General features: G+C 44.5%; 1 protein-coding gene across 1 annotated transcript in view; it reads left to right on the forward strand.

The window, feature by feature from the left end:
* ttll5 (tubulin tyrosine ligase-like family, member 5) overlaps positions 1–25,589 on the forward strand; it is a gene marked incomplete at its 5' end in the record, with an annotated part of 70,994 nt that overhangs the window by 10,895 nt on the left and 34,510 nt on the right. Inside the window, 8 exons of the mRNA XM_080480055.1 lie at positions 2,049–2,150; positions 2,259–2,350; positions 2,521–2,628; positions 11,321–11,402; positions 11,664–11,725; positions 16,231–16,325; positions 24,065–24,106; positions 25,375–25,482. Of these exons, the coding sequence (XP_080336181.1) occupies positions 2,049–2,150; positions 2,259–2,350; positions 2,521–2,628; positions 11,321–11,402; positions 11,664–11,725; positions 16,231–16,325; positions 24,065–24,106; positions 25,375–25,482 (691 nt within the window). The remainder of the gene's footprint in view (positions 1–2,048; positions 2,151–2,258; positions 2,351–2,520; positions 2,629–11,320; positions 11,403–11,663; positions 11,726–16,230; positions 16,326–24,064; positions 24,107–25,374; positions 25,483–25,589) is intronic.

Consider the following 25,589-nt stretch of genomic DNA (forward strand, 5'->3'; position numbering starts at 1 on the left):
ACATTCATCTTTCTCTTTAGCTTGAGGCGCCGCCATTTTTCCTCTCACTGTTTACTTTGCAAGCTTTCCTTTGTGTCTATTGGAGACAGGATGTTCACATTTAACACGTATTAGTACCAAACACTGAAGACTTGCTTGATTAATATTCATGTACCATGTTCATTTAGCTACATCAATACATATTTTAAGAATGTACTGATGAAATCATAAGATTGAAGCAAACAGCAGCACTGCGTCAGCGCGGCTATATTTGCTTTGATATGAAAATGTCTTTTGTGCACTAGCTGATTTTATAACACAGGGATTTTCAGGGTCTGGGAGGATGAGCCCTGTCGCTGACCTTTAACCTTAAAATGGTCACCCTAGTGTGAGTCGGTGCTGTTAATTTGAAATAAAGTAATTCTTCATTCATTTACCATTTTATGAATTTAATTAATCTCCATCATGCTTACAACAAATGTTTTTCCTAAAGATTTGTGTTTTAATTGAATTGACATGAGCATTTCTTTTAAAGGTTGTTATTGTTTTGTATTAATACGCAAGCATTTACCCACCGACTCCCACCCCAATGCCAGAGACAGAAGAAAATAGATCTTACACTCATATTTGTACACCTGCATGTTCAAGATCACGCTGTTTGGATGCACTCAAATACGTACTCAGAGTTAATGCACACTACAATACATGAAAAAAACTAAACGTATGGTTTCATACAGTATGAAAGCCATAACACCCTGAATCAGCCAGCTGGTCATTCCATACGAGGTTAATGTGTTATTAATGTTGTTAGGTTGTCCAATAGATTCTATAAAGGGAGTCCAGATTTGAATATATCTGTGTTTATGCTTGCTATAACTCTATTGAAATAATAGAAATCACTTCCTTCTCTCTCTCGCCGACGTCCACTGCAGAAGAATTAGTCTCCGAGCCATCAACGTTAAAAAAGCGGTGGCATTTGATTGTGGAGTTGTGTATTGTTCTACTGGGGTTGTTGTTCCAGAAATGCTGCTGACCCTGTCAGGATGTAGAGTGACGCCACGTATGTGGAATATGTTCTTGGTAATTTGAGTCCAAAAGCTGCTCAAAGACCAAACGATATGGCCCAATGTTACACACTCTTTTTAATCATGGTATCTTCTCACAAATCTAAAGGAGGGAAGTCGTCCCTCTTGCCGTAACCTCCTCTACAGCCTGCACTTTGCAAACCACTTTACTGAGATGAGATGTTTCAAGTTTTATGTCCTAACAAGACTTGTAATAGGACAACTTCCATACTTACATTTCCCAGTTGAGTAGTTTGAGTAGTTGAAGTTGTTCGCTGTCGTTTATGATGACAGATTGTTAATAATCCTCCTCCCACACTTTAAACACCCCTGGTGTGTGTACTCGTACCTGTAAGACCAGTTATGAACTGAGGCGATCCAGAGAGACTCTGTCTGCCCAGAAGAGGGCAGCCTTCATTTTCCAGCTGCTGCAGTGGAGAAGAGAGAGGTTTGTTGGTGACTCTGAAACAAAGCACTCTATTGTTTCAATTGTAGGATGTTCCAATCAAGTGCTGCTGATTGTGCCACTGTTCAGTGATGGCTATCTTATCATTACTGTGTAATTCCACTTGATTTATTACATTTGGACATTCAGAGCGAGAAGAGGTTATCAAACCAAAACAGGCGATAATGGGACACAGGTAGGTCAGGAGCGGGTCGGTGATTTATAGAATGACTGGCTCCTGCTCTGATAGAGGGGCGTGCTTGTGCTAGAAACAGAGTGCCACTTCCCTCTGATTTTCTGGCTTCATTATAAGCTGCGAGCAATAAATCATGGCCCCATTCCTGAATCCCATTTTTATCTGCTGACATTCCTCTGGTTGTGTTGGTATTCAGGTACATGGTGCGTGCCAAGGAATTCTCATTATTGCACATGTGGCATCCACTCCTCGCGAGCAGTGCCAGAAACGAAGCTCTCTCCAAAGTGCCACTGTTTCTTAATGTGGACGACACAGCAGAGAGACGTGTGGCTGATCCATTAAGTGTCTTCCTTCTCGTCCACAGATTCGCCACGGTTAAGTATGACCGCACTTCAAAGAGCATCAAGAACACTTTCATGCACCTCACCAACTACAGTGTGAACAAGAAGAGCAGTGATTATGTTAGGTGAGCTTGGCCAGCCGTGCACTGAACATGGTGCCGTTCCGGGAAAGCCCACTGACTCACCCGTTTATTACCGCGTGAACGTTTGAAGTGCCTTTTCTTCCCTTTCAGCTGCGATGACCCCGAAGTTGAGGATTATGGGAACAAATGGAGTATGAGTGCAGTGCTGAGGTATTTGAAGCAGGAGGGAAAGGACACCACATGTGAGTCACACCGTCACCTTTTCATGTTTATCCTGTCAGAGTTTGAACATTTTGTCACTTTAATTCACCTCTCAGCCCCGCTGAATGCCATCAATCAGAGATCGTCCATCAGTTTAGCGAGATCACAAGAACTCTCTTCACGCATGGCCTCGGCTCTGTTTTTCTTTCAGTGCTGATGAGACAAGTCGAGGACCTCATCATCAAAGCTGTTCTGAGTGCCGAGGTGCAGATAGCCACCGCCTGCAAGACCTTTGTTCCTCACAAGACGAACTGCTTCGGTAATCCTTTCATATTCGTCTTCAAACATGTTCCAGCGGGAAAAAACAAATCAAACACACGTATGGAATTCATCTCGTGACATATTGATTTCACAGACTGGATTTGGATAGCATCATTTGAAACTCAATTCATACGTGTGCTTTTCGCTCAATTTTGCATCCCAACTGCAAAGCTTCAATATTACACATACGTAGCATCACTTCTTCATGGTAAATTCACGAGAAATTCTCAGTGTTCGCAGAAGCAGAGCATACAACAGCACTCATTGAGTTCATTATCTCATATCACCGTGAATTTAAAACCTAACCATTACCTTTGACATGCAGTGCAGGTGGAGACTGCTGGAACAGTATTATCTGCTGTCAGAGTCCAGGAAAACTATTTCCAGAAATCACACACTTCACTCTGCCTTTGTTTGAAAATGTTAAGTTCAGTTGGTCTCTCCAAAAGTTTAGTCGAAAGAAGTGAGACAAGAGCTGCTTGTGTTGCTCTTCCTGTTTGAGAATGGGATTTTGACTTTTAAGAGCTACGGTAATATTGGATTTTGAATAATGAGGATTTCCTGCTTCTTCAGAGGAAATCGTTGCAATTTTAAAGGGTTACATTAACATCCAATTCAATAAATGTCTAATAAATGACCCACTCCCAGGTGACGTCCACAAATAAACATACAAAAAACAAGTACACAAACAAAATAGATCTGTATTGGATACTTATGCATACGTATGCTTATATTGATACAAAACACATTTTCCTGTGCAATGGATATACAATACAAGCAAATTACACAATGAAAAGGAAAAATAAGAATCAATAAATGTAAATAAACAGAAGAAAAAAAGAAATAAGTTCCGAAATAAGTGAAATGTATGGTTGTTTAAGTGACCCGAACCAACCTGTTCCAATAATGTCACTGACATTATTAACATTCTAGACCCTTTAAAATGTTATGCAGTTAACCGTTTCACATCCATAATCACACACATCATGTGTCACCAGATAAACCTCCAACATGGGTGATGAGTGATTGATGAACACTTCATATATCAAAGCTTTTCAAGAGCCTGTCCTAATAAATCAATTTTAAATCATAATTTTTCTCAATTAATATTCAGTTTTTGTTGACCGCGATCACAGAGGCTGGTCAGGTGTCCGCAATCACAAACTGTCACACTGCCATCGTTTGATGTGAATCAGCACAAACTCTTTATGCTAAAGTGAACACCTACAGTTTGTAGCTTCATGACACACACACACACCCACACACACACACACACACACACACACACACACACACACACACACACACACACACACACACACACACACACACACACACACACACACACACACACACACTGAGTCATGTATTCTGCCACGCCTCTCACATTTCCTTTCAGTTTCACATTGATTGTCCAGCAGTGGCTGGTTGCTGTTTGGCCGCTGAGGCTGCAGACGGGCTCCTCTCAGTGTGGAGCCTTCCTGCCTGATGCTGCACTCTGACTGGCCACTTGGCCACGGAGGGCCTGTTGACTGAAGCTGACTGGAATTCGCTTCCTCTCCTCTGTTGCCATTCAGGTCTGCCTGATTTAGTCTGACTGTTTTCTTGGCCGGTCCTGCCTCGCAGCGGGCTCGTGTGAACTCCATTTTAGAGCCATTACTGATGTTAGTGTTGGCACTAATTGTCTGCGCTCTCTCTCTCTTGTGTCTGGCAGTCTTTCTAAGATTTTGGGTTTGAAAGTAAGCCTGTCAGCCTCCCATCTCTCAGCACCGCTGCTTCTTTTTCATTCTCATTTTTCTTTTCTCGTACAGTTTATGTTTATTCTCTCGGCCCTGCTCGCCGTCTTTCACCTTTCAGATGTTGGAAAAATAAAGAGCTCTGCAGTTGTGACGGGCCTCGCTAGATGTAATTGTCGCTCTGATTGGTGTTTGTGTTTGTGTTGTACTGTGCGCATGGCGGCATGGATCCAATGACAGGCGTTCGCCTGCATAAAGATGCTATCTGCACCTTGCGCATCACTGCGAGGCAGAAACAACCACCTGAACCCAGAGTGTGAATGTTGACCATGCAGGTATTTACAAGGAAGTGTGGCTCACCGAGCCTCAACCTGGCTCGCTGACAAACCCGAGAGACACGACAAACACCCAGATGGCACGTAACGGCTGTGTTGTCGTAAGAAATCTACAAAGTATGATTCTTACTTTCCTTCTCATTACTGGATCTGTGTTTTGATCACATGTATATTTCCCAGCATGACTTTCAGAGTGAAAGTCAATAAGGAGAAAGTTTGATGGTATTTTACTAAAACACATATTTTAGAACTGATTGTAATTTAAATGTAAAGAAGATCAGTGGCAATGCTGGAATAAAGTACAAAGTCAATACAGGTTCAAGAGTTGTAGGACTTTATACGAAGACACATTCTTACAGTGGAGTTTAACAGTTATGGTTTGGATCCATAGACAATAAAAACACTGTGTTTTTCTTTTGTGATAATACAACTCTGGTATTTAATCAAAAATATGTTTAAGCCACACATATTTTTGATGATTTCAGAGTTAACCAGGTGTATTTCACTGCCAGTGCTTCATCTCCCCTTACAGTGACATTAATTCAGCAGATACGTAGAAGAGGGAGGTTCTTCCACCTCTTCCGAGCAAATCACACCCGCATACAATATAGATAACATTTACACAGAGATTTTTTATTTTGCCTTTTTTTTTTTTTGCTTATCTTTGTATCTTATCTGATCTATTTTGCCATAGAATGTAAATGAACTCGAACAACAAAAACATGGCTCGGCTTCAAGAATTTAAAAGTTGTTTGCATCCATATTGAACACTAAACATTGGAGCCTGTTTAATACAGAACGGGGACAATTAACGCCCACACATTTGATTCATGCCCATAATACCCTGCGGTCCGCAGTGAACATGCCCAGCTCTTCACTTCAGCAGTATTAGTTTACTGTTGAATCTAGTGGAATTTTGTTGTCTTAAGATGGCCCCAAGCAAGTTAATTACAGCATTCATTGTCTGTCTCCGGGATTAAGTTTCCAAAGACAGACACTGACGGTTCCAGAGGACCACCCTCATCCTCACTCTGTTGATCTGCTTCTATGAGTGTGGCCATATCGCATGCAGACTCTCCCTCTGTGTGTGTGTGTGTGTGTGCGCGTGCGTGCGTGCGTGCGTGTGTGCGTGCGTGTGTGCGTGCGTGCGTGCGTGTGTGTGTGTGTGTGTGTGTGTGTGTGTGTGTGTGTGTGTGTGTGTGTGTGTGTGTGTGTGTGTGTGAGAGCCCGTACGTACAGTATGAATACGGAGACATGTAGGAACCAGTGTAAAGCATGACTTTTACAAACATCCTGGCCCGTCTGAGCTTCAGGGAGTCCAGGCTCGTATCAATGTGAACTTTTTTCCTCGTCCCCTAAATAAATCCACTCCAAACCACCCAGGAATCATTTTCAGTAAGCTGCTGTCAGCCCACTCTCCTCCTCCTCCCCCTCCTGCTCTTATCCTTACTATATTTTCCACTTCCACAACCTACAATGCTCCCTGTCTCGGTCCAGGGCCTTAGCAGCTGCCAATAATAGTAAACAGGTAAAAGCATCAGAATGCACGTGTGCACTCGGTGAACGGGCCGATAAAAGCAGCCATTGTTTAGAGTTTTTAATACAGTCTCTAGCTCGTCTGGAACGGAGCCACGCAATACTATAAAGCACATTTTAATGTTAATTTACTGCAAATTGTTCCCTGCCATTTTAATGTCTATTAATGGATTAACTACAATGTTTATTGTTTTCAAATGGGATTGCTTCGCTTTGCTGAAAATGTACGGTGTACCTAAATGCACACACTGTAACAGAAATCTTTTTATAGGTCCGTAATGTCTCATGTGGGAAGAAATAAAAACAACAGATTTTCATTTTACATTGTAGGGAGCATGTGTGAATGTGAGTGTGTGAGTGTAAGGAGAAAATGCCACCCATGCAGCTCCTCGCCGCCGCCGTGTGATTAATGGACAGGCTTTTTTGCTGAGAGATGCTGATTACGAGATGTTTTGACTAAGATCTGATTAGCCAAGCCAACAGGCCTATTTTATTACACACAAAACATTCCACTTACTGGTTCTGTGTTCCACCGAACGTCCCTCATTAAGTGCTGAGTGTGGTTGGATCCCCTGTCTGCGAAACACTCTCCCTGCTTTACATTCGTCAGATACTCCCACACTGTGATGGAAGTGAAGCTGCTGTTCCGCTGAGTCTTTTAGGGATGATTAACGGTTCTGGTTCCTGCTATCACAACAAGTAACTGCAACTGGAACTGTGGCTCCAGTGAGCAGGCCATCATCAGCTCCTGTAATGTATATCACATCAGTTTGTCCTCTCCTGGGATTATTAGGTAATTGAGCTTTTGGATGTTTTATATACGCTGTAATTTTGTTTCATTAATTTGCATCATATAATCTACTTTGTTACTAGTGACATTTTTGTTTGTCTGTGAACGGTGCGTTGAAGAAGTTACCTTATACAAGCAAAATTAATCAAATACCAGCTTTAGACAATGCAAATATATATAGTTATCAGAACCTAATACTGTAATCTCTGAATGGAATACAGTATTTTGGTAATATCCATACATTATGCTGCATATATTCCACTGAATACTGTAAATATTGTAAATATCTTTCTCCCATCTGGGTCTCTTGTACTTCCATGTGTATATATACACGTATATTTATCTAATTATCTGCTTATATATTCAGTCTATTCTCTTGCATGCCACTATCTTAACTCTCTTTAACTAATTGTTCAATGTAGAGCTGCTGTGTTGATCAAAGTTCAACATGTGGAATTAATAAACTCTTAGCTCATCAATTAGATATTTGTAAAAATGTTCTTTAGTGTTTTAAGTATATAATAATTACACATTAGCAATACAATCTATAAATAAATGTAGGTATAGAGAAGGAAAATGCTCACAAAAGTACCAAGTATCTGAAATTAAAGTATTGCCTTTGTAATTATCACAATATATTTGAAACGTTTTTGACTTTACAAGATGATAGAAAGACATTTTCCTTAAGAAGTTATAAAGTAGAAATATATTGTGACTTATTTCAGAATATTTCATTTCATGTAACCCGATAATAACCAATAATTTCTACTTTTACCAGCGTAAATAGCAGTAGTTTTGCTTGAAATTGAGTACAATTAAAGTATTTCAGTAGATTTCAGTACGTGATCCCCCTCTGGTGCCCTCCAGATGAGGGAGGTATTTGATGTTGTTATTTTCAGCCTGCATGGTGGTGAGATTATTGTTTTTGGGTGTTTGTCTCTTGTGGTGAATTTTCCAGCAGCACCCATCCCAATAATAAATGAAAAAAAAAAAAGAAATTTGCTTCTTCATCATGCTCTTTCTCTGTCACAGTTTTCTCTCTCTCCCCTCCCTGTTTAATGGGTGTGATGTAGATGTTCGCTGCCTCTCGTCTCCTTGTCTGTGATGCTTGTTGTGGGCTCGTTTTAAAAGCCCTCCCTCGGCAGCGGTCGAGCCACAGAACAAACGTGTCTAACTGTGAGCGGCTGGGCCGGCTCGTGGGGCAGGAGCGGCGTCTGCTCCTAATTGGGGGAAAATTCGTGGCACATGGAGCCTGCTTGTCGGAGGCTGGTGCGGCGGCCTAACACCTCCCCATTTTCCCTTGTTGTTGTGGTGCCACTGATGAGGCACTGTGGGCTCAAACACACTTATTCCAGCTCCCCGCTCCCCAAGACTAGTGCATAATGTTTTATGACACACACACACACACACACACACACACACACACACACACACACACACACACACACACACACACACACACACACACACACACACACACACACACACACACACACATACGCACACGCACACACGTGTGTGCTTTTCTACAAAAGCGGATAGAATTGGATAAGTCAGCAAGTGGAAAATAGAATCCTCGTGCTCTGCTTCAAGCGAGCACGTTTGAGCAGTGGGGGTCCGGTCCATCCTCACAAGTGGAAGAAGTTAAAGATGGCAGGAGCAGCTTGTGTTGCGGCTCTTGGCTCGCGGATGCATGGCAGACTTTGCTCAGTTCCAACGTGAACATTCAAGCATCCAGTTCGACCAGTTTTGGACCTTTTGCCACGTCCATGAGTTGAGCTCTTAACACATGTGATGTACAGTGGAAAGAAAAAAATATCCACTGTGAGAAAAGTGTTTTAATCTCTTTTATTTTTTTTTTACATGGGGAAAAAACCATCTCTATCATTTAAGAGGACAAAAGTACAAGTAGATTCACTTCACTTGGACAAGGAACTGTAAAGTATTGACGAAACTGAACGGTACACTTGAACAGCCTAAAGTGATTGCTTTAAAGACATAAAAGATCGGGATCAATATATTTTTGAGGCATGTAAAATGAGAACTAACATACAATATAGATGTGTTTCTGTTTTGGGAGGTAAACTGGGGAATGTTGTCAGTGTAGTAGCTCGTTGTTAACTTTCAAAAAGGCTGTGAAATACAAAATAATCACAGTTACAGTTCAAATTGATAATGAGAGAAAAAGAATATCATTCATTCTGGTATAATGTTCTTTATCTTATCTAAGTTTTCTTTTGTTGACTGGTTTTGGGGTTTTTGTTTGCAAGGTGCACAGATTCTGAGTCATTATAGAATTTATAGGCGAGGCATAAGTACGTCATGTTCAAGATTTTTTTTTTTTTTTTAATAATATATTTTAGAAAATAGTACTTTCATCTACACCATTACTTTCTGTTGAAAGTTACTGGAAACAGACACGCGTTTCTCACGAATACATCTCGTCACATATAAAACTGACACATTTAAAGAAAATGCCAATAGTTACAATAACACATTATATTTTCTCTCATTTTAGTTACAGTTTGAGTCTTTTCTTGAGCAAAACCTGCAAAAAGGAAATATTCATATCTCCTTTCAAATATAAAGACATTTAATGTCTAAGTAATTGAAACCCAACAGTTTAACAGCATAAGGATAACGAAGCAGCTTTTTCACCAACGTGAATGAAACGTATTGGCAATATCCTATAAATATGCTTCATGCTATTTTTGCTAACAGATTTTTATTTTTTTTGTGTGTGAACCAGTTTACATGAAGATGTTTCAAGTGAAAACGCCTCGTTTTTGCATTTTCTTTTCCGAAAAGTTTGTAATTGGGCCCTGAGGCAGCGGGTGCCCCCCAAACCTTTTCCCTGTATCCCCACTCTTAGGTACAGATTGTATCTAAGAAAGACTGTGGGCCCACTCTATGATTTCTGATCTGCCAGAACATTACAGTGAAGCCCATCACTGATAAGACACATCCACTCTCACCAACATACTTTACATTCTAGAAAATGTAATATTCATTTTGTCGACTTCAGGGCAGGCATCGGGCCTCCCCGTGATCTTTAATGCCCCTCTAAAAGGGTCCTGGATCTGAGATGTAATGAGATTTTACCTGTACAATACTTAGAGTAACGCGCACACTCATAATGTTAACCCAGCCTGTTAAACCCGAACCGCTTACTTTCATCCTCGCAATAATAAGTTTAATATCAAGCCGTAGCCTGCTGCCTTGCAAGCCCTTGTGTGCTTAACACTGGCATTGACCTGAGCTAGAACAAACAGTGCTGGTTACTGCAGCTTTGAAACCTCCAACCCCCCCCCCGGCCTATTCTTAACACAGTCTGTTCTTTTGAAGTGCCATTAGAGGGATTTTTCCTCCGACTCTTTGGCTGGGCTTTACCCTAACCCTGTAAAATACTGCGGTTTGCCTGCACGCTGCTGCTGGGGCCGGCGGGTCGTTGGCTTGTTGGGTGACACTCCCCAGAGCAGTGTGAAGGCTTTCATATGGCACATACCGCAGTGAGCCATATATCAGTCACTGAAACAAGAAAGAAAATTGGGATAGAATGGATGGAGATTTACACAGGGAACTTCCTGACCACTTTGTAAAAGGTTTTTATTGTGTCACTATTGTGTCACTCAGTGCTAAGCTATTACTGGAGTGACATATATACAGCCTGTTGCCTACGGCTTTTTAATTCCGTGGGTTTTGCCACTTTGGGGCACATTGTCACATTTCCAGTGTCGTATCTCTGGATTTATTTTTCCACTTGGGCAACATGCTCAGTCATGATGGAGCTGGAGCTTTTTCTGGCAGCGATTAGGACACTATCCTTCTTGTTAATATATAGTGACAATACATCGACTCTTTAACCTTCCCCGTCATGAGAGAATTATTGAGTGTATATATGAAAATGTTCACAGCCACAGTTTGTTTTTGATCTACCAGATTACGTAAGCCGCCTCATGACAGATGAAATGTGTATGTACTTAGTTAATGTAATTGAGCCAATCCCTCAGTAGCCGGCTTTAGTGGACGTTCCTTTCCTTTGAGTGATTGGGTACATAACATGCATGTAATCAATAGCAGAAAGACCGAAGCCATGTAGCCAAATGCCACATAATGGAGCTATGATAAAACTTTGGAAACACTTGTGACTTTGATATCCTTCATCCTTTATTTTCACTGAGCCGATCTTGAAGGCTTTCTTTTTTTTTCTTTTTTAAAAAATCCTGTCTGTCTCTGCTGACTTCCCCGTCTGCGGTGAAAAACCTTTGATTCATTTTGTGTTTCCCTCTGTAGAACTGTACGGTTTTGATGTGCTCATTGACTCCAACCTCAAACCCTGGTTGTTGGAGGTGAACCTCTCCCCGTCCCTGGCCTGGTGAGTGACTCAATTATGTGATTCTTGTATTTGTTGTTTCAGGAGAACCCGACTGAAAACATTCCCGCTGCCATGTCAGGCAAAGGTCTTTCTTGTATTATTCAGCTTTTAAAAACACAATGAGATCAGACAGTACGGTGAATCTCAGCCTTATCACAGCTTTTTCATTTTCTTTTAAGAGACGTTTTTTTGGTTTTGTTCTTTTTTACATTTGCTGGTAACTATATTTAATTCTTTTGGTATAAATTTGCTCTTTTGCAGTGATGCCCCACTGGATCTGAAGATAAAGGCCAGCATGATTGCAGACATGTTTTCACTTGTGGGTGAGTGTTTACCGCTGTTGGAAATACTGCGTTATAAAATAATGCGTTGTGGTGGTAACTGATCATTAAAACGACAGACGTTTCCATGAACTTGCTACTTTGACAGACATGAAAACTGTCAAAGAGCTGCTGTCTCTTTCTGAAGCAGCTTTTGACTTCAGTCTTAACTAACATCAGCCTGCCTCCACATTACCTGTGACATATCCACAGCCCTAAATAATAAACCTTATCTTAGTATTAGAAGAGGCTGTCTTGTGGTTGTTGGTAGTGTGGTAACAGATTCTGAATGAAAAGGTTAACAGTACAAAATAGTGGACTATAAGACTGAATAACACCAAAATAATGTGTGTGCTTCACTGTAATACTTCCAAACAAACAGATTTAACTTCAGCCTGAACCTAATGAGTGAATCTGTGAACATCTGTGATGCACCAAGGGCAAAAGCTCATTAGATTTAGCTTTTCAGTATGAATACAGACCGTGAAAGTGGGGCCTCACGATCCCTTTGACTTTTCGGTTTTGAAGCAGGAGGTCTCAGAAAAGTTAGTATGTCGGTTAGTATAGTTAGTATATCGTTAGTACGACGTCGCTTTTTGATCCTTCCATGTCGGCTCTTTCTATCATTGTGAAGCAGAATTTGTTGTGTTGTTCACCCACTAATAAGAAAAGTGAGCCAGGATTAGACCTTCATGACACCAGTTAGTTTCACCCTGCTGATCGTGATGTGTTGACTGTCGTCATTTCAAGAGGTAATTGTTTGGTTTTATGACATTTTCATCTGTTATACCATAAATAATGAGGGTAAAAAGTGATGCCTGAGTTTCTTTTCCTAACTAGAAAAAAAAAAACCCTTCCTCAACTTTAAATTAGTAAGTAGCCTACTAACTTCCCTAATGCTGGTGCTTACTGAAACTGATGAAGTACAATGTGCATTTGGTTATCTGAACTTCATCAACACTGCATGAACATCACTGTTATAGAAATTCAGCAGACAGCTGAATAGGAAACCGAGTAAAAATCATGATTTCCAATCCATTATTTAATAAAAACATTTACATAATAGTCCAATACTGATCAAAATGCAAATTAAATTATTTGCAATTGAAAGTATTAGTTCATATCTGCCCAAATACTAATATGCTGACGGTTAAGGTGTTGGTACATACTTAAAACTGATCAAACATGTTTACCAGTCAGCCATTGTTGAAAGCTGCAGGTTTGGAGTTGAGACAGTTCTCTATTGTTTGACGCCTGATGATCGCCTGGTGAAACAGTCGAGACGTTCTGGGCGCTCCGATGTTGAGAGACGAGCCGCAGCCCTCATTATTTAAGATTAAAAAAACTTGCGGACAAAGTAGTCAGCATAGGCCTTAGTTTTTTATTGAAGTGATTAAGCCTGCCTCGAGGCAGAGATCAGCACTGTATATACAGTATAACTATTTGAAGCGGAGGAGGAGATGTATCTCGGTTAAATTTGTTTACAACTCAATTATTGAAATCCTATAAAGAAGAGCTGTTATAGACGAGCTCAGAAGAAGCTCACCGAGGTTCTTATATAATGTCATGTCATTACAAGTTAAAGCCTTTCAGTTGAGAGTATTTAACGTTGATAAATCCTCTGGTTTATCCTCAGTGAAGTTTGCATCATAGATGGAGGCCATCGATTAGCCGGAAGCTGTCTGCAGTGGCTCTGAATCATTGGCTGTCTGCGGTTGCGGCTTAATAATATCAGGAGAATGGCTGTCTGAACGTGCATACGCATGAGCGTCTTCGCCCGGGCCATGCTGCGGCTTGAAACTCTCTCCTTCGACTCATTAAATGAAAGAGTAGAATCATAAATTGCCAGTTATCTTTGGACTGAGACGTTACCACCGCGGGTCTGGGGAAAATAAGCAGTGGCACGTTAAACATAGCATATCTGTTATGTAGCAAACAAACTGAGCCGCTGTTGGCTGATAACACTTGGGCTGAATCCCAGACCTGTAAATAATGACAGCATTCCATTAGCATCCATTTTCTGCCTGCGCGTAGCTGTCAGCTCCGTGTCGCCCGTGTTTGTAATAATTGCCGTGTTTAGGCAGGAGTGCGGAGGGGGCGCCGATGCTTACCTGACGGCTTGGATGAGGGAGAGCAAACAGCCGCGGGCTCCAAGCTGTCAATAGACCCAACTCACCCCGGGTGTGAGTGCAAGATACAACACACAAACATATTTCTTCAGCAGTTCACTGCGACCTTCAGTCAGCGAGGAGGGAGTGTGGGAATCAGCACACTGAGAGCTTTTTTAAAATAGGTTGGCAGCTTGTTGTTGAGAAATGTGAATCACAAACATGATACCCGTCAGTGTGAGGATGATGGAGTGTGAAAGTACACAGAAGTGTGTTGCTCTGAAGAACTTAATATTCGCCTGTGGCTAATAACCCCATGTGGTTTGTTTGGCTTCTTAAAAGTACATTTATACAAGAAATGCTTTGGCAGATCGCTTTATGTGCCGCAGGAGTAATGAAAGTAATCACTCGTCTAAAAAAGAATAGCATGGGAACAATCTAATCTTATATTTCTAGTACATTAATACAATGGTGATAGCGGGTGTAATGAGAAAAAAAGTAATAATAAAAACCTGAATGTGTGTAATTATGTTGTTGATATTGTGTAATATTAAAGGTTATATCAGTTAAAAATGAAGCGTACACTTAATCTTTAGCTTTAATTTATACAGTGCAGCTCACCATTATTGGCACCCTTTCAGTTTTTTGCATAACCTCTATATCTTCAGAAATAACTGGAAATGGAAGAAACTGAAAAAAATAAACAAAATATGCGCAGCAACAACGGCACCCCTTTTAATATTTGGTTTCACTCCCTCCAAACCTTTCTTGCAGCCATCTATACGCTTCTTGCACTTCTCAGCTGGTGTCTTCTCCCACTCTTTCCTTCGGAATTTCTTCAAGCTCTTCAACGTTTAGAGGTTTCTTTTCCCTAATGGCAGATTTACGCTCACCCCAAAGGGTTTTAAGCGGTTTGAAGTCAGAAGTCATTGCTGCCATTTCAAAACGGTACATTTTCTTTTCTTTTTCAACCACCCCTGGGTGCTTCTGGATGTCTGCTTTGGGTCTTTGTCCTGCTGCAGGACCCACGAACTTCGATTCAACCCAAGTTTGTCTCCAAAATGTCTTGATTTCACGATTTCTGTGGTCAAGTCCACTTGTTTTAGATGCAGGAAAGCAGCCCCACAGCATTATGGTTCCTCCACCATGCTGAACTGTTGGGAGAGTGTTTGTTTCCTTGTAAGCTTCATTGCACCATCTGTAAACAAACTGTTGGTGTCCGTTGTCAAAAAGCTGACTAGAACCTTCTGCAGACAACATAAGAACAGCCTTGAGATGTGATCAGGATATCATCTTTCATCTTGAACAGCCCGAAATTGCACCTTAATATGTATTAAGTACGGAGACGAGTGGATGAATTGTTTACGTTTTTTGGCATAAGAGTAGGTAACAAAGACCAACTGGTTGATTGATTTTTGCATGACAATGGCAAATTTGACTTAAAAACAAATGTAAGAAAGTGTTAAAGCAAGAATTGTTCCTGTGGGGAAGAGACAGTTTCTCTTGCATTAGTAGTCCATCACACAGGAACATTAGTTGCTTCCCTGTTCACGTACTACACAATCTGATTTATTATTTTTTTTAAAACAGGTAGTGGTTTTAAAGTCTGAGTCATCCTCCAGATAAAAACTCATTATAGCTCTACCTAGCAGCAAAAAGGCTATCACAAATCATTATCTTTAATAAAACTGCCCCACCACAGCTACTTCTGTCGATATCGAGAAACATTTGCATGTCCTTCAACCAAGGACTTAACCCTGATAGCTCTATACGGTTTGAAGGGGAACTAATACTTTATTAGAGTGTTTTAGTTTTCATTTGAACTAGAGGAGGTATCGCAATGGTTTTTAAGATGAAAAAGCTTGAATTGAGCTTGAAATGATCTCATTATGTTTTGTTTTACATTGACATATATTTATTTTTTCATTAAAGAATAAGAAATATTCATACTTTTCCATAACCCCAATTTATTGCTTTTCAAGTGTACATGTCAAGTGTAATTGTTTGTATTTTGGATGTGTGTGTCTTTTTTATTGTTCTTGTCTAGTCCCTCTGTATCGAAGTGCGTTCATGTCTAATCCGAGCTAAATGCTCCCCGGCTTTATATTTAACAACCAGATATGAATGTGAAATCATGTCTTTAGGCATGAAACTGTGTGATTTCATCAGGAGACGGTGGTTGCTTTGGTTTGTGTCGCCGCATCAAAACACTTGTTATTCAAGTGGGATTACCGTACGATGTCTTCAACCGAGAAAGCCTCCGTCTTTCTCAACCTGCCCCAGTGTCTTGCACAACTTTAAAAGAGCTGATGTCATATGTGGAGGTTATGGGAATGGGGAGCATATTCAAGAACTGATGTCAGAGAAATACCCCTTTACAGCTCTTCTGTGTCCTCACAGGCTTCGTGTGTCAGGACCCCCTGTCCAGACAGCCACGCTGCGACCGCGTCGCCCCGGATCCCAGCGCCAAGCAGCCCTCGGCTCCAAGAGCACAGGTAGTGGATGCACGCACACCAACCACTAAAATATATAGATTTCCTTTATGGTGGGGGGGGGGGGGGGGGGGGGGGGGGCATTTTCGTCTCCATTGGTCTCCATTCCCACCTTAACTGAAATGTAATCTTTGTTGGAAAACAGCTTCTTCAGCCTTGAAAACTTAAAGTAGGTTGTGCTAACTCTCTCCGCCCCTAAAAAAGATAAATACAAGACTATACACATAAATTCAATTCAAAGACCTGTGGGCCGAAACCCCGGCCACAAGAGGCTCCAATCTGGCCAAACTACCCAGGAAATGGTAAAAATATCAAAGAAAACATAGATTTTTCAAAACAAATTTCTTCAGAGTCGCGAACACAAAACAACACTGAGATATCAGTGATGCTGCCTCGTTGCTACCAAACTAGCCTCAAAGCCGCGCTGTCAGGGGGAGTTTATAAAAACATGCAGAATGCAACAGCTATTGGAGCAGTGTTTTGGACATTACCGTGTATTTTGCACCAGAAGCAGCAGCGGCTGGTGGTAAATTTCTTAGGTGGAGCTCTTCATTATTCTTCACTTTCAGCCAGTGACTTAACTTGAATACAGTTTGTTTATAAACCACATCACAACAATCTTGCCTTTTTTAATTTGATAGACGTCCCTAGTGATGAAAATTATTGTTTTTTTTTACAGGGGTCATTTTATGCAAAATTAATTGTTTGGTTTTGTGAAAATATAAATATTTTCATCACATACACTCGACTACAAAAAAAACTAATAAATGTAAAGGTTTTTATGGCACTATTTTACTTTACTGCAGATGACATTGGGCGGAATGTGAACTGATATGTATTAGACACCCCTGTCCTACATGTTGGTGTGATGTTGGGTGTCAAGCCCCTAAAATGACTAAAACAAGTACACCAACACACACACATTGCATTTTCTGGACCCCCTGCAAGTGTGGTGCAATCTCAGGTTTTCAACCACAAAGCGATGAAAATAAGGACACCGTTTCCCTCACACACACACACACACACACACACACACACACACACACACACACACACACACTGCACTCGTTCACCCTTGCCTGTGAAACATTCCCGTCCTTGTCTTCATCTCTCTGTTGCTTACAGTACATTCCTGCCCCTGCCATCGAGCGCTTCTCTTGCCCTCATGGAAAATTCAGTGTAATGCTAAACAACTGCTAATGCAATTACAGTGTTTGAGTGACTTCAGTGTGTAAGTGCTACACACATTGTGGCTTATTGTTTTATCATTTCTAATCAAGTGAGTAATGCTCTCTCTAGGCCTCGTTGCTTAATGATGCCACAACAGCTAACGCACTTGGCTCCCTCCACTTGACTACTGCACCACGACCTGGCGCAGCATCTGCTGGAAGGGAAAAAACTGAAGCAGACAGATTTCTGCTCCACCTTTAGATTGTGTAAAGGGCCTGTTTAGACCCACAGTCACAAGGTTTCATTGTTGCACGCTGATGTGCTTTGCTTGTGTTTCTCTGTGTGTTTTAATGAATGCTGATGCAATGTGTTCACTCATTGTGTGACGGAGCGCTCCTGAGCGCGCCGTCATGCCCGGAATGGAGCGCTCTTGAACGCACCGTCATGCCCGGAGCGGTGCGCCTTTCCTCTCTCCGCTGGCGGAGAGAGCCGGTGCTGGGAGCGCGCGCACAGCGCTGTCAGTGTTGTGGGAAAGATCAACTCCAGAAACTGATCCCGGGTCCCTGGACATGCTTCCCTGCTGTAGGCAAAGTAGGGTGCACACTCTTTGCCTACACGTCACACGCACACACACACACACACGCGCTTACCTGTGGCTGGAACTGTCAAACGGAGGTACTTCCGGGTTCTCGGTTAAGAGCGCCTAGTGGCGCGCAAAAGGAACGGGGTTATACCATTATAGTGCGGATAATTGGTATACCCTATGGTAACGGGCTTAAACCGGCCTAGAGCAAACCGGTATAAGAAGAGCTGGCCCGAGGCACAATTATGTGAATGTTTCAAATCACGTGAAGAACATTTGTTTTACAGTTACTTAAATTGTGGGGAAAAAACCCTGTAATAAATAGTTGGTTTACCCGAGGGAGGGGCTTATAGTATAAAGGAGAGCTCTGCTCACTTAAACGGGGCTGTCGCTGAGCCTAGGAGTATGGTGGGTTGTCGAGCAGGGAATAAGAACATGAATGTCCTCTACCGAACTAGTTGTTTGTTTGTTTGTTTTGTTTGTTTGTTTCGTTCTAGTTTAAATCCTGCACTGTAAATATGAGCACTTTGGTGTAAGTAAAAACCACCTCAAACTGCAGTTTGCCGACTGGCCATCATTTTTGCATCGTGTTCTCTTTCTGAAAACTGGACCCGTGACATTTGGTGTCAGAAGTGGGATGGCCAGTCGACGAGGACACACCCGGTTCTCTGGACAACGATCCGGGCTGCGCTCGCAAAAACAGGAAGCGGCGCAGGGTCCAGCATTAGATGATGGCGCCTGGGACACAGAGGAAGAGGACGATGGGGGTGCTGCTGCTCGAGCTCTACAAGTACCCCCTGGAGCTCCAAGTGCAGGGGAGGAGCTGGTGGCTGTTATGAGGACTTTCCTGGAGGGACAGCAGAGGCGAGAGGAGGGGTTTCTGGCTGAGCTAAGAGGACTCCGTGCTTCATTCCCAGACCAGAGGCCAGTAGCACCGAGCCCGCCATCAGCCAGGACAACGGCGTCATCTGAGGAGTCATCACTGAGCCATAGTCTGGACCGGCCTACACCACTTCCTCGGCAGCGCTACAGTTCACCCATGGAGGCGCCAAGTCTAAGGGTGAGCAGTGGTGCAGAACTCCCTAGGCCAGAGACCAGACCCTATCGCGACCCCAAGATACCACAGTTTATGGACGGAGAGGACATTGAAAATTACCTGCTTCGCTTTGAGCGTATTGCCAGAACATGGGGTTGGCTAGAGACTGAGTGGGCGTGTCGCCTGGTGCCTCTACTCACTGGGAAAGCACTAGAGGCCTACACGGCCATGGACGAGGAAAGGGCTCACTCGTACCCGGACCTGAAGGCAGCTCTCCTGAGCAAGTTTGACGTCTCACCGGAGACGTACCGTCAGCAGTTCCGGTCCACAGCCGTTCCACCCGGAGAAAACCCGACAGAGACTTACCACCGCTTAAAGGGCTTCTACCGGCGGTGGATCCGGCCGGAGCAGCACACCAAGGAGCAGATGGGCGAGCAGATCATCCTGGAGCAGCTTCTTCGTGTCCTGCCGGTGGACATTCGCACCTGGGTGAAGGAGCACGAGCCAACGGATGGGCTAGCTGCGGCCAAGCTGGCGGGGCAGTACCTCAACGCACGAAGGGGAGGTCCAACTGCCTACCACGGTGGTCCCGGTCGTCAGCTGTCTTCACAGCCCAGACCAGCAACCAGAACCAACCCACATCTGCCTGGAGAACCCCGGACTGCACCCAGACCTCGCAGTCCCGGTAAGGAGTTCATCTGTTTTTACTGCCAGCAGCCAGGCCACAAAGCATCTCTATGCCCCCTCAGGAAAGCTAAATTCAACGGTGCCTGTTACACACCCCGTGCCGAGGATGTTCGTGCTGTTGGGCAGCAGCAGCGTTATAAAGACATTAGGATAAATGGGGACCCTGTGACGGCGTTGATTGACTCTGGTAGCTTCCTGACGCTGGTCCGAAGGGATTTAGTGCCAACGGGCATTGTGGACTATAACATACAAAAAGACATCTTGTGTGTGCATGGTGATAGCCATTCCTACCCAGCGGCGGAACTAACTGTGGTGGTGGATGAACAACCCTATTTGATGACTGTGGGAGTTGTGGAAAAGTTGCCAGTCGCTGCCATTCTGGGATGGGACTTACCGGTACTGCTGGACGTGCTGCTGGAAGCCGGGGACCAAGAGATTGACTGTGGTCAGGGTTTGCTGGGTCAGGTGATCACCCGTGCCCAGGCCAGAGCGAGGGTGCCGTCTGTTCCAGAGCAACAAAAGGGGCCCGATCTTGAACCCTTCTCAAACATGGACAGTAGTTTGTTTGAGGGGGGCACAAAGGGCCAGAAGAAGTCTCGTCGGCAGCGGCGTTTTGAAAAGCATCTGCAACCCAGGGAACCAGATTGTAAGGATGCGGGAGAAAAAGACTTGTGGAATGTTCCAGGGGACATTGGGGCCTTGCAGAGAGGGGATGAGACTCTAAAGCCGTTGTTTGCTAAAGTGGTTGGGGGGCTGGAGATGGCAAAGGGGGACAAAGAGTGCTATGCTATAGACAGGGATGTTTTGTATGCAGTGGCTGAGGGGGTTAAGCGCCTTGTGGTTCCGGGTTCATGTCGACCGATGGTAATGCACTTAGCACACACCTTGCCATGGGCTGGGCACCTTGGTCGCAACAAAACATACTTACGAATAGCCTCCAAATTTTTTTGGCCTTCTATGTACACAGATGTTAAAACGTATTGCCAAACCTGTCCCACCTGCCAGAAAACCTGCTATGTCCGTCAGTCAGACCGTGCCTACCTCCAACCATTGCCTGTGATCTCCACTCCATTTAGGCGTATAGCCATGGACATTGTTGGCCCACTAGTACGAAGCAGCAGAGGGCACCAGTACATTCTGGTGGTCTGCGATTATGCAACACGTTTTCCAGAGGCTTTCCCCTTGCACACCATCACTGCCCCGGCAGTGCTACGTTGTCTTGTCCAGTTGTTTTCCAGGGTTGGCGTGCCGGACGAGATCGTAACGGACCAGGGGACCAACTTCACCTCCAGACTCCTGCAGCTCTTCCATCGACAACTGGGGATTTCTGCACTTAAGACCACCCCGTACCACCCTCAGACGGATGGCCTGGTCGAGAGGTTCAACCAAACGCTAAAAAAGATGTTACAGAAGTTCGTGGCCGACACCGGGCGAGACTGGGACCAGTGGCTGCCCTTCCTCCTGTTTGCTTACCGGGAGGTCCCTCAAGCATCCACAGGTTTCTCCCCATTTGAGCTGCTGTACGGCTGGGATGTCCAGGGGCCATTGGACCTGCTGTTAAAGACCTGGGAGGCTCCTGCAACCAGCGCCAGTGATTGCAGTGTGGTCCGGTTCGTGCTGGAGATGAGGGACCGCCTGGCAAAGTACCGAGATGAGGCAGAGGTCAACCTACGGGAGGCTCAGCAGGTCCAGAAAAAGTGGTACGACCGACAGGCCAGACACAGAGAGTTCCAGCCAGGCCAAAAGGTGCTGCTGCTCCTGCCATCCTCCAGCCACAAGCTGCTTGCGAAGTGGCAGGGGCCATACACCGTCCTCAGGAAGATGGGCCCCGTGACCTACGAGATCCACCATCCGGACAAGAAAAAGGCAAAGCAGATTTATCACATCAACCTGTTGAAGGAGTGGAAGGAGGCTCCAGTCCAGGTTCCGGTGGCATCCCTGCTGGTGACCCAGGTGGACAGTGAAGGGGAGGAGGAGCCGTCCCTTCTCAACCTCAACCAGTCTGCTGAACCAGCGCTGAACCATCTGACAGGCGTCCAGTCCAGCCAGCTGGGCCAGGTGTTCCAGCGCGTCTCCAAGCTGTTCGTGGTCAACCCGGGAAAGACTGACCTTGCCGAGCACGCCATCATCCTCAAAGACAAGGGGCCAGTACGCCGGAGGTCCTACCGTGTGCCTCAACACCTGGTGGCAAAGCTCCAGGAGGAGGTAGAGGAGATGCAGCGCTTGGGGGTGATTGAGCCATCGCAGTCCGAGTGGTGTAGCCCGGTGGTCATTGTGGCGAAGAAGGATGGCTCACTGCGCATCTGCATCGACTTCAGGCAACTGAACGCAATGTCGCAGTTCGATGCCTACCCAATGCCCCGGATCGACGATCTGTTGGAGAAGATTGGTCGAGCTAGGTTCATTACCACCCTTGACCTCTGTAAGGGATACTGGCAGGTACCCCTTGAATCATCAAGTCGACCTTTCACTGCTTTTCAGACACCTGCAGGTCTCTTCCAGTTCACGGTGATGCCCTTTGGCCTCCATGGAGCACCAGCCACCTTCCAGAGACTGATGGACCGTGTCCTGCGGGGGTGTGAAGACTGCAGTGCTGCCTACCTGGACGATGTGGTCATTTTCAGTGACACCTGGGAGGAGCACCTGCATCATCTGGAGCGAGTCCTTGGCCAGATCCAACAGGCGGGCCTGACACTGAATCCTGCCAAGTGTCAGTGGGCCAAGGAGGAGGCGCTGTACCTAGGCTACCGGCTGGGACAAGGCAAGGTCAGACCACAGGTGGACAAAGTCGAGGCCATCCGCAGCTGCCCACGCCCGCGCACAAAGAAGGAGGTGAGGTCCTTCTTGGGCTTAGCCGGCTGGTACAGGAGATTCGTCCCACAGTTTGCCACCATTGCTGCTCCTCTGACGGCGCTGACAGCGAAGGACCAGAGGAATCCCGTCACCTGGAAGGAGGAATGCGAGACCGCATTCCGAACCCTCAAAGTCAGCTTGTGCTCATCGCCAGTGTTGAGAAGTCCAGACTTCAGCCAACGGTTCTTGGTCCAGACTGATGCCTCTGCAGTGGGCCTGGGGGCAGTCCTGGCCCAAGGTAAACCTGGGGAAGAACAACCGGTGCTGTACCTGAGCCGCAAGCTGCTACCACGGGAGACCAGGTACTCAACGGTGGAGAAGGAGGGCCTGGCTATCAAATGGGCCCTGGAGAGCTTGAGGTACTACCTGCTGGGGAGGGAGTTCGACTTGGAGACTGACCATCGGGCTCTGACGTGGATGAACTCCATGAAAGACCATAACAGCCGTCTGACCCGCTGGTACCTCTCTCTCCAGCCATTCAAGTTTCAGATTAAGTATAGAGCTGGCAAGACAAACGTTGTGGCAGATTATCTCTCCAGGTTGCCGCACATCGCCAACCTCGGGGAGGAGGGGGATAATGTGACGGAGCGCTCCTGAGCGCGCCGTCATGCCCGGAATGGAGCGCTCTTGAACGCACCGTCATGCCCGGAGCGGTGCGCCTTTCCTCTCTCCGCTGGCGGAGAGAGCCGGTGCTGGGAGCGCGCGCACAGCGCTGTCAGTGTTGTGGGAAAGATCAACTCCAGAAACTGATCCCGGGTCCCTGGACATGCTTCCCTGCTGTAGGCAAAGTAGGGTGCACACTCTTTGCCTACACGTCACACGCACACACACACACACACGCGCTTACCTGTGGCTGGAACTGTCAAACGGAGGTACTTCCGGGTTCTCGGTTAAGAGCGCCTAGTGGCGCGCAAAAGGAACGGGGTTATACCATTATAGTGCGGATAATTGGTATACCCTATGGTAACGGGCTTAAACCGGCCTAGAGCAAACCGGTATAAGAAGAGCTGGCCCGAGGCACAATTATGTGAATGTTTCAAATCACGTGAAGAACATTTGTTTTACAGTTACTTAAATTGTGGGGAAAAAACCCTGTAATAAATAGTTGGTTTACCCGAGGGAGGGGCTTATAGTATAAAGGAGAGCTCTGCTCACTTAAACGGGGCTGTCGCTGAGCCTAGGAGTATGGTGGGTTGTCGAGCAGGGAATAAGAACATGAATGTCCTCTACCGAACTAGTTGTTTGTTTGTTTGTTTTGTTTGTTTGTTTCGTTCTAGTTTAAATCCTGCACTGTAAATATGAGCACTTTGGTGTAAGTAAAAACCACCTCAAACTGCAGTTTGCCGACTGGCCATCATTTTTGCATCGTGTTCTCTTTCTGAAAACTGGACCCGTGACACATTGCCTCTTTAGAAACCTTTCTCTGTGCCGCCAGCCACTGCACAGAGCAGAGTGGTAAGTTTCTGTCTGTCCCAGACAAATTAATCTCCTTTTGCCTTTTCTCTTTGCAAATCCCCCGATGCCCGTTCCCGGTAAGAAATAGCTGTCTGCTTTCTGCTCATTTAATTATGTGGCTTTTTAATTTTTCATTGGGGGAGACAGATGACTTTTATCGATTCCCGATGCCGTATTAAATAAGACCTCTATTACATTAGCAAAGTGGCCTTTTGCAAGCAAGTGCTTCGGGTACTGCAATGCACCACTTTTTCTGAATTTGCCAGAAACTTTACAGCGCAGGGTCTGAATCCCCCAGACAGACTTAAATCAAACCCGCCAGTCGAGCCGAGCGCTGAAGAACTCCAGGGGCCTAGCGAGAACCTGTCCTCTCCCTTTACTCTGATCAGGACTTTTTTTTTTCAATGGGATTAGGCCTTGTCACTGTTTGGCTGCTTTTGTATCCCCCCACCCCCAGCCACGTCAGACAAATTAAATATAATCCCCCCACTATTTAGATGACAAATTTAGAATGTGATCCGGGGGGGATGGGGGGGCTGTGCCCTGCAATCCGGTCCAAGTTCCAAATTGAAGGCCAGAGTTGTCAGTCACAGCCTGGTATTCAGCATGGAGACGGCCAGTACTGCAACAGCAGAGGAAATACTCTGAGTGGTTGGAGTAGATTGGTTACCTGAGGTCTCAACTACCTCACTTCACTGATTTTATTTTAATTCATGAAATAGAATGAAGTGTTGCAAAGTAGCGAGTATAGTTTCCTTTAAACTAATAAACTTCATTCGACTGAAAAATAAATCACCCAATTTGTGTTCACAAGGAGTGAAAGTAGCAAATTATAAATGCTCGCATTACTGTAATTAAGTAGTAATTTTGTGCACTTGTTATTTTAAGTATTTAAGTGTTATTCTTAAGTGTGTGATTATACTCATTCTTCAGTACAATTTGTACCGTGTATTGGACTTTTCCTGTTGTTTACATATTGCACGTGGTTTATTAGAATTGCTTTCTTTTACATGCTGTTTTACTTCTGGCATTGTCTGCAGAGAAAGAATTTCATTGTACAGGGGAACATCTCCTCTAATGTACATACGACAATAAACGTAACTTAACGTTGCTACGTTAAAAATTAGGAGTATGTCCACAATTTGAATGTTGTGTGTTATTGTATACTTCATTTTTAGTTTGAGAAAGTGTTGGTGTCCCAACTGTTTCTTTGGAAATGAACAAGAATACAAAGTCTGATATAATCTTTGATTTCTTTCCCTGTGTAGCGGCAGAGGCCTTCATCGGCCAGTAACTCTGAATCGGAGGGCGTGAAAGAAAAGCAAGGAGCAAAGCACAACCAGGGAGAGAGCACTCTGAGCCTGACTGCTGAGGAGGTACAACGTCTCATTAATGGTGTGCTAGAAGATGCTGAGTGACAGTGTTATGAAGAGGCAGCCCGCTAACTGATGTGTGTGGACCTTATGAAAACATCATTCTGGAG

The sequence above is a fragment of the Lipophrys pholis genome, assembly GCF_963383615.2.
Source record: "Lipophrys pholis genome assembly, chromosome: 14".
NCBI classification, from domain to species: Eukaryota; Metazoa; Chordata; class Actinopteri; order Blenniiformes; family Blenniidae; genus Lipophrys; species Lipophrys pholis.